Source organism: Otolemur garnettii, unplaced genomic scaffold, assembly GCF_000181295.1.
Source record: "Otolemur garnettii isolate 467f Iridium unplaced genomic scaffold, OtoGar3 scaffold00196, whole genome shotgun sequence".
Taxonomy (NCBI): Eukaryota; Metazoa; Chordata; class Mammalia; order Primates; family Galagidae; genus Otolemur; species Otolemur garnettii.
Genome location: NW_003852591.1, coordinates 1,223,462 through 1,233,105, shown reverse-complemented (window position 1 = coordinate 1,233,105; position 9,644 = coordinate 1,223,462). Strand labels below are relative to the sequence as shown.

Sequence of the window (9,644 nt, the reverse complement as noted above, 5' to 3'; positions counted from 1 at the left end):
CCACCTTAGGTGTACGTGGCTGGCGCCTTAGCCGCTTGAGCCACAGGCGCTGAGCCGATATTTGCAGCCTTTGATGATCAATGCCCAGATACACTAATTCACTAGTTGTTCAAAAATGATGACATTCTATAGCGTGTTTTACAAAGTGAAGTCCTTAGGCAAGTGATGCCATATACACTAGTTACCCTGATCTGCAATGTCACATTCTATGGGTTCAACTACCTGTGGTATGTATAGCACAGTAAGATATTGTCAGACAAAGAGAGACCACATTCACAAAATATGTTATAATTGTTCTATTCTATTATTGTGAATATCTTATCCCAATTTACAAATTAAACCATCATAGGTTTGTATGTACAGAAAAAACACAACATATATTGGATTTGTTGAGACAGAGTCTTGCTCTACTGCCCATGTTACAGTGTCATGGCGTCAGCTTAGCTCACAGCAACCTCCACCTTCTGGGCTCAAGTGACCCCCTCAGCCTCCTTTCTGCCTCAGCCTCCCAACTAGCTGGGACTACTTGTCTCAGTTTGGGGCATTCACTAGGAGGGTCTCAGAATACAAATATCCCTGTAAATAAAGGGAGACCACTACCAAATGATTCCAGACTGCTATACTTATTCACTTTGTATCTCTGACATAGTTTTCTTCATCTCCTCTCTCAGTAATCACATACCAATGTCTTTAGCATAGATGTGCCATTAACTGCTGCTTCTTTTTTTAGATTTCATTGCTTCTAATTTGCTCCACCAACCAGGACTAGACAATTAAGCTCATTGCAATGATACAAATAAAATAATAGACTGGAGAGCTCTCTTATCCTGGAGTCATAGGATAAGCTTTAGCGTGCAGACTTAGTAACTGGTTTCTGCATTCTTGGTTATATCATGACTATTGAAGGTTAACCGGCCTCTTTTTCCCAGACGAACTTTCTAGTCTCCAGGGAGATATATAATACTACATTATTTTAGGACCTCATCTCTGGATCTATTATGGGGATTTTTGTCTTTTTCTTCTCCTGTTACAACCTAAGGCCTACGACAGTGTGCCTTGCATATACAGTAGAACCTCCAGAGTTGACCACCTCCCTGTACTGAACACCTCCTTAAGTTGATCTGATTTTCACATTGGACATGCACCATGTATATGTCAGTGCCATAGACCTCGTTCCTTATATCGACCACCTCTGTATGTTGACCAGTTTGTTACAGGCCTATGGGTGGTGGACTCAGAGGTGTATATGATAAGGGCTGGATAAAGAAATTGTGAAAAATTTAAATGGACAGCAACAACCTCCAAGTTTATCAATATGTGTACAAATTAGCTTGCCGGGAGACATCAGATAAACTTTTTCTAAAATTCTATTTATATGGTGTTACTTTGATGGTCTGGCATTGCAAAGGCCCAATGAGTAGTTATCTTTCCTACGTCAGTAGCCTTGTCACGGCGCTTCCTCCCTTCTCTGGTCTCTGTCCAGACTACCACTGAGCACTGCTAGAATGATTTCTCCATCCCACTGAATTCCAGCCATTTGTGCTTTAAAATACACACCAAATCCCATCTTCTTGACTGTTATAACTTCAGCCTATAACCACTCCACATTCTCTATACTGCTACAGCAAGACACACCTAAGGAAACTTTTCTACTTTCCACATTTCAAGTACCAAGTAGGTGTGTAAGTAAATAAATATACGAATGGTCATGGTGGAGAGAGATGGCACCAAGAGATTTTAAATGATAAAAAGCATTTAAACGACTGTAGCTACATTCCTTAGGGAAAGTTACCTTTAGATAAAATGAGAGTAAATCAATGCATCTCTAAACTTCCCCACCAAAGTACTCCTAATGAAAGATGCCTTTATTTTATTTTTTTAGACTTTAGTAAAAACATAACAAGAAAGATGCCTTTAAATTCACATCCCTCGTAGGAGAAAAACTCATGGATATAGAAATTCTTTGAAGATCCATGTTTTATCTTAGAATTAATACAAATGTTCTATTCTACTTTATAATACATTTATTTTCATAAGGAAATGAACCACTCTCATCTCCCCTTTCAACATGAAAGGCTATGAGAGAGGTACCCTATAGACTCTGTGCCCTCGAAAACCTCTTGACATCACAGCATACTCCAGGAAAGGGGCCTACCTTTTCTGAGAAGAAGGGAGAATAATTACCTAGAGCTTACAACAGGAGAAGGTCAACTACTTGATAATTTCTTGTGATCTCTTTGAGTAATGTTACAAGCTGACAGGTTCTCTTGGATTTATTACAGGCCAAATCCACAGTTTAAAAACTGTGTGTTGGTCCTTCAAGTAAGCTTGGCCAACTAGCAAATTCCAGACCTGCCCACGTGTCAGGGGCAGGGAATCTCAGTGTCCTCCTCCCAGTGTCACATGCTGGGTTAAAGAGATGGGATTTCCAGGCAACAGACTAAAAATAATAGAAAGAGACAGCAAAAATCAAAAGTTTCAGGGAGGGAGGGATAAAATAAAACAACAAAGCATGGAAGAAGGCCACACCCTTTCCTAACAGCTGGCTCACACATGACAGTGGGCACTAGCCGCGTGTGGCTACGGAGCACGTGGTTAGTACAACCAAGGAATATTAATTAAATTTTCATTAATTTAAATTTAAAACACTGATAATTCAGTTTGCGAGCTTTTAAAAACTGTACTTGGAACAATTTGGGTATATATACGTGTGTGTGTATATATATCTATCTACCTTTTCAATGATAAAGTTTATGAAATTTAAATACAGATTAAGAATTACCAATGAAAATTTGGCATCCTAATTGAAATGTGCTGTGAGCTGGCTGACTGTGGTGGCTTATGCCTATAATCCCAGCGCTCTGGGAGGCCAAGGCAGGAGGATTGATTGAGCTCAGGAGTTTGAGACCAGCCTGAGCAAGAGTGAAACCCTGTCTCTAATAAAAGTATAAAAACTAGCCGGGTATGGTGGTAAATGCCTGTAGTCCCACCTATTCTGGAGGCTGAGGCAAGAGGACTGCTTGAACCCAAGAGTTTGAAGTTGCTATGAGCTAGGCTGATGCTCAGGTACTCTACCCAGGGCAAAATAATGAGAAGGAAAAAAAAAAGGCACTGTAAATCCAAAATGCACTCCAGATTCTAACGACTTAGTATGAAAAATGTAAAATGTCACAATGGTTTTTCAACATTAAAAAATACATGGTAATTCATTTTGATATATTATGTAAATATATAATATCAGGTTAAAAATAGGGCCAAAATTACTTTCACCTACATCTTATTACCTTTTTAAAAAATCTGGCTATTAGAAAATATAAAATTAACATGTGGGTTACATTACATTTCTCTTGGACAGTACTGGTTTAGATTAAGTCTTGAAAAAAAGAAAATCTCTTTGAAAGAAATCGCATAGCTTTCCAGTCCCCCAACTTCCTAGCGTCCATTCAAAAAGGGTTTAGCTTTCCATCTACAGAGTAATATGAAGTTCTTTGCATGAGTCAAGTACAAGGTGTGTTTTAAGTGCTCAGTGTACTTTGTAAGTGAAAACAGTTATCCATTCCAATTACAGTTGAATGTTCTGTGCTTACTCTTTCCTTCTACAACTAGACAAAGGAACTTTCAGTGACTATATCCTTGATAAGAGAATCCAGATCTGGGTCTCTCCCATTGCTGTTCCTACCCCCGGAGCCTAAGAAACGAGAGACCTGGAATCCCTGGCATGGGTGACAGCCAGCACAACAGCAGTGTCAGGAGTGCAGGCTCTGGGATCGGCCTTACTGGACACCAGCCGGACGACCCAGCACTGCCAGCTCACTGCAGGAGAGTCACCAGCCACCGGGTGCTCAAATTGCATTATCTGAAATTGGAGACAAAAACAGGATCTACCTCACAGGTTTGCAAAAGTCCTCACAAAATCAGCATAAGCCCCCTGGGCTGAGGTAAGTTGCCTAGACTAATGCTGGGATTACAGCACGAGCTCAAGCAGTGCCATTACTGTGATATGTGCAAGATGGTGGCAGCCAGCAGGACCTCCAAGTAACCTTTACTTGTTTTCTCCCCTAAACTCCGCTTGCTCTCCTCCAAGAATTAACCTGCAGCATTCCTAGAATTAGACAGTTATAGATCTCACATAGCAATCGTCACGTCAGTGTTGGTCACTTCTTAAAGACAAATATTCAAACTTAACAAAGCCTAACCACCCCTATTTTAGGCAGTATAGACATGTTCAACCTCTGTATTTTGAAATGATTGGTGCATACTGGAAATGTCTTTAGGCCAGGTGTGGTGGCTCATATCTGTAATGGTAGCACTCTGAGAAGGAGGCAGATGGATGACTTGAGCTCAGGATTCACGATCAGCCTCAGCAAGAGTAAGACACCATCTCTACTAAAAACAGAAAAAATTAGCTGGGCTTCGTGGCAGGTGCCTGTTGTCCCAGCTACTCAGGCAGCGGAGGCAAGAGGATTGCTTGAGCCCAAGAGTGAGGTTACTGTGAGCCATGGTGACAGAGTAAGACTCTGTCTCAAAAAACAAACAAGCCACAAAAGCCTTCAGGGGTAGGAGGAAAGGGGCAAAAACCTACCTAACAGGTATAGTGAACCCCATTTGGATGATGGGCTCTCTCACTGCTGGGACTCAGGCATTATAAAAGCAATGCAGGTAACAAAAACATTTATGCCCCCTTAATTTTTTGAAATTAAAAAAAAAAATAAAATAAACATCTTACAAATGCTGGAACATTATTCTTTTACATCCTGGCACGACACCCACATCAAGCCAGCATCACAGGTTCCCTTCCCCTGCAACACCCAACCACCCTGGTCTTCTTATAAAGGCCTCCACAGATAGAGGCCTGCAGGCTTATACTCATGAGAATAAGCCACTAGGCAACATGGAAACAATCTCAAAAAGTGCTTACAGAGAAATACCTTCAAGCTTGTAGTCAGAAGTGTTAGTGTCCATCACGTTAAGTCTGAGGCAAGGGTTTGGGCCTTTTAAAAAATAATACTTTTCTAAAAAAGGAACTTCTCTTCCCTATTTATTCTGATCATTCTTCTCTGCTTTTGCCATGCCAAGAGAAAAATATAATTAGCAATATGAGTAATTAGCTGGTGACCAGATGGCAGGGATGAAGGACTTCACCTAAGAAGGAGGTGCAAATGGAAACGGCAAGTGTCTAAACAACATGTCTGAGGATGTCAATGCCACCGATTACATCAGCATGTGAACTCAGCCATCGGCATGCACAGTTTAAAGATAAAAATAAATAGGAAGGGGCCACTGCCATTTCAGAGAGCAGAGCTAGATGGGGCCTCTGTGCCAAGGTCCACCCAGCCACCACGGTGGCACCAATACACACCTGTAACAGACACCGTCAGAGCAGGGATTATGCGCCCTGACAATGACGAAAACGTGCTGAAAGTGAGATCGGATGTTTTTTGGGCTGAACGGCTGTGCTCCAGGCTCTTGGAAAACAATTGTTACGATGTCATTTCCAATATGCCGCTTCCGTAGGAGCTACAAGAAAAAATAAGCAACCAACATAAATGACAGGGCTCTGGTTTTCTCCTCCCAAATAATTCCCTTATGTAACTGTATTTAAAACATTCATTACTAATCAGTATTTATTAGGGTAGGTAATCTACACAATTATTGTCAATATTTTTTAGCCTGTCTTATCATTCCCTCCAAGGAAGAAGACAGAGAAATGAATATGCTGAAATTTGCATTAAAGATATAGCCTTCAAATAGATTTAACCGATATTTGGCATATTATGCCAAGTCCCTGACTCTCTGAATCCTCAGTTTCCATAACAACAGTTTTGTTCCATTTTCACATAAGAAAGAAACTTACTAGAGGGACGATCTTTAGAGATGGGAATGGCTGAAGTAATTACAGTGCAATTTATGTTCTGGTTTAATTGGCTTCATTTAAAGAAAATGTAGCTTAGGTGTTTTGTGATATACTTTTTGTGTCAGAAACTAGGAATGGAAAAATTAGTAATATTCCAGCAAGTTGTAAAAATTCAAAAGCAGATTAAACTTCAAGTTTAAATAGCTTCTTTAATTACAGAGAAAGCTGCTTAAGACCACCTTCTGTTTCACATTAAACAGCATTTTGGATGGGTGGCTTCACGATCAGACATCCGGAATCACACTAAAGCAGTGCCTTTTCAGGGGTTTGATTCAATAGTAAAAAGAAAAATTGAACAAAATTGATATTTCTCATCTATACTGTATGGAGGCTCTCAGAAGAGCAAAACAATGAAATGTGACATTTATAGAAACTAAGCTTGTCCTTATAAAACTTGTTGTTTTTATCAATTCTCTAGTGACACTGGAGTACACAAATTACACACCAGAAGTATCAATGATCTAGTATCGGCTGCCGACTGGGAGAAACAATAACTTTTAGATTAAGGTTGAGAACTGGGAGTTAGAATATTTAGGAAATGTATTTTTAATCTCAGGAATTTGAAAGCATCCCTAACTGTCTCCTACTGAGGAAGTTTCCTTCATTTCTAAACTTGTTATATAATCCAATGTTATGAAAATAAATGCTGGTCTGTATTGATTGCTATGTCAAATATACCAATAATTAAAAGACGGATCTACCCAAGATCTTGAACACACCCAAAGAAAATACTAATTATGGATTATGCAATTCCTGCATAGATGACATCATTATACTTTTTGTGTTTGGGTTGGTACTGTTTTTGCATAAAGTCATTCTTTATGGAATGTGTGGCCTGATAGATGTCTTGGGCTGGTGTAGTGGCTCACGCCTGTAATCTCAGCAATCTGGGAGGCCAAGGCAGGAGGAATGCTTGAGCTCAGAAGTTCAAGACAAGCCTGAGTGAGAGCAAGACCTCATCTCTACTAAATACAGAAAACATTAGCTGGGCATTATGGCAGGTACCTATAGTCCTAGCTATTTGGGAGGCCGAGGCCAGAGGATCACTTGGAATTTGAAGTTGCAGTGAGCTAGGCTGACATCATGGCAGACATCATGGCACTCTAGCCTGGGAAACAGAGTAAGACTCTGTCTCAAAAAAAGAAAGGAATAGAGAGAAAGAGACAGACAGAGAGAGAGAAAGAGACAAAGAGAGAGAGAGAGAGAGAGAGAAAGAAAGAAGAAAGAAAGAAAGAAAGAAGAAAGAAAGTAAGTTCTAATAAAGAATTCAAATAGAAACAAATCCATTTATCTACCTCACACTATATGTAATAGGAAAATATCACTTAAAAAATGCATGGAAAAGAGATACATTTTGTTCTTTTCTGATTATAGAGTAAGCTCTGAAGAAGTAAATATATTTTTTAGGTAGAGATTGAAAAGTAGCAGTGCCAATTACTTCCTCATTTGGATTAGACTGTAACATTTTTGCTTTGATTTGACACTAAAATTAAATAATTTAGATAGCTGTCCATCTAAATGCTAACTTTCTCTGTCCAGCACTTCAACTCATTTAGTTAGAAATAATTAATTGGATCCCGTTACTAAATTTTTAACCTTCACAAATCTCACGCTTCTCTTTGAATGATCAGGTAGAAAAAGACTTTATCTCCCCTTCAAAGATCATTTGTTAATGTTCTTAAATTTTTAATCTACTGACTGGTCAGAATAAGAAATCTAGTATAGGGCAGCGCCTGTGGCTCAAAGGAGTGGGGCGCCAGCCCCATATGCCAGAGGTGGCGGGTTCAAACCCAGCCCCGGCCAAAAACTGCAAAAAAAAAAAAAAAAAAAAAGAAAAAGAAAAGAAAAGAAAAAGAAATCAAGTATATTGTTCTTTTTGTCTCACTCTGTTATCGGCCTATAGTGCAGTGGCATCATCATACTCTCTGCAACTTCAAACTCCCGGGCTCAAGTGATCCTACGGCCTCAGTCTCCTGAGTAGCTGGCACTACAGGTGCCATGCCACTATGCCTGGCTATTTTTGAATAGACTGGGTCTCACTACGTTGTCCAGCCTGGTCTCAAACTCCTGGACTCAAGTGATCCTTCCACTCTGGCCTCCCAACGTGTTGGGATTATAGACATGAGCCATCATAGCTGGCTAGAAGTCTAGTAGCACTTTTTAGCATGATGTTTCCCTCTCCAAAAGATCTAGAACTTGAAATCTGCATAAAACAAATTGTCAACCAAGTATAAACCAGGGAGTTTACATTAACATACGTTAATTTCAGACTTAGAGCTGATTCACTACTGTGTTTCCTGTCTCTGATTTGAGAGATTTCACAACTTCATGATCTGAGTGATCATGAAAGGCAAACTTCTGTTACCTAGATTTGTGATTTGATCGAACCCAAAGTTAGATCGGCTTTTGGTTAAATTCTTTGAAAGAGGCTGCAATCTGTTCTGCAGCTGGCCTGTGCATTGTCTGCACAATGACTGACAATCACAAAAATCCTTATCCATTTTAAAATTAAAAGTAAAACTAGCCTGATGTTGAAAGGAGAGTTTGTTAGCTCTCAGTTTGGGTTTGGTATTGTTTTGAAATATTTTTTTAATAACAACTACCACATATTCTCTGTAATAATACTGCCAGCTTCCATTTTGGCCAAGCTGTCTCTTCCTGTGTTTCTACATTTTAACTATTATCTCACATTTTAGCAATCAGGCTTTGAGATTTTAGACCATCTTAAGAGAATCTCTGTGTATGCAACATGCAATTGTTATCTATGTTTTTTGCTACTTCCTGATGAAACATGTGATGAAAGAATATTCTTCACAGATTCCACTGACCTTTATTTTGACTTTTCTCTAAGTTAGTATATTAAATCTCCTTTGAAATCTAAAATGAAACATGAGTACTTTTCTGCTTTGTACACTGGCCTCTTGAGATGAAACTTCACCCACTCATACGTGTTTTTGCAACACTGCAGAGTCATCTAATCACCAATGATTTCAACTTGTTCTTTTCAGATTTCATGAAAACCTCAATCCCCGTGGGTGAAAAGCAAATGATTAATTCACAAAGCCATCCAGCTGGCTGTTAACCTAGAATTTGTGTCTCTTCATTTGTTTTTAGCTCATCTGCTATTCCTCACTTCCACAACGCAGAAAGCCTCCTGCTGCTCTGACAGGTGCAACCCTAAATTCTGGTTTAAGATTTTACAAAGTTGTCACTTAGGCTTCTGGGGAAAATCAAACAAGGCTGAAAACACGGATAAGGTGAGGCTCTCTTACCTGTTGCTTGTTGTTAGGTGTGTATGGCAGCATGGTGGAAACATGGAACATAATCTCATAGTCTTTGTATGTTGTGTACAGAGAATGAGTTCCAGTGGAGTCAGCTACAGTTAAAAAAAATATAATGATGAGATGACTGTAAGAATAAAAAAAAATTCATTTAAGAGAAATATCTCAAAAAAAAAAAAGAAAGAAAGAAAGAAAGAAAGAAAATGATTTAGGATGAGAGGATTCTAGACAGGAGCACGGTTAGTGTTCCCACCCACTCTTTGGTACCTGATCCTTTCTGGCAATCTAATGAAGCCTGTGGATTGGATCCCTTGGAATAAGATTTGTAAAAGTATAAAATACTTAACATTTCAAAAGAAATCAATTATACTGAAAAACACAATTATCAAATAATTTACAAATATGGTATGTATAAGATGTATAACAAGACTTAGCAAGTGGTCTAACAT

At 39.1% G+C, this 9,644-nt stretch overlaps 1 protein-coding gene across 10 annotated transcripts in view; it reads right to left on the bottom strand.

The window, feature by feature from the left end:
- The window catches only part of SIPA1L1 (signal induced proliferation associated 1 like 1), a 385,188-nt gene that overhangs the window by 85,145 nt on the left and 290,399 nt on the right, over positions 1–9,644 (bottom strand). For all 10 annotated transcript variants that reach the window (XM_023507644.1, XM_012812217.2, XM_023507649.1 and 7 more), the window contains 2 exons: positions 9,187–9,290; positions 5,360–5,517 (listed from right to left, as the gene is read on the bottom strand). In XM_023507644.1, the coding sequence (XP_023363412.1) occupies positions 5,360–5,517; positions 9,187–9,290 (262 nt within the window). The remainder of the gene's footprint in view (positions 1–5,359; positions 5,518–9,186; positions 9,291–9,644) is intronic.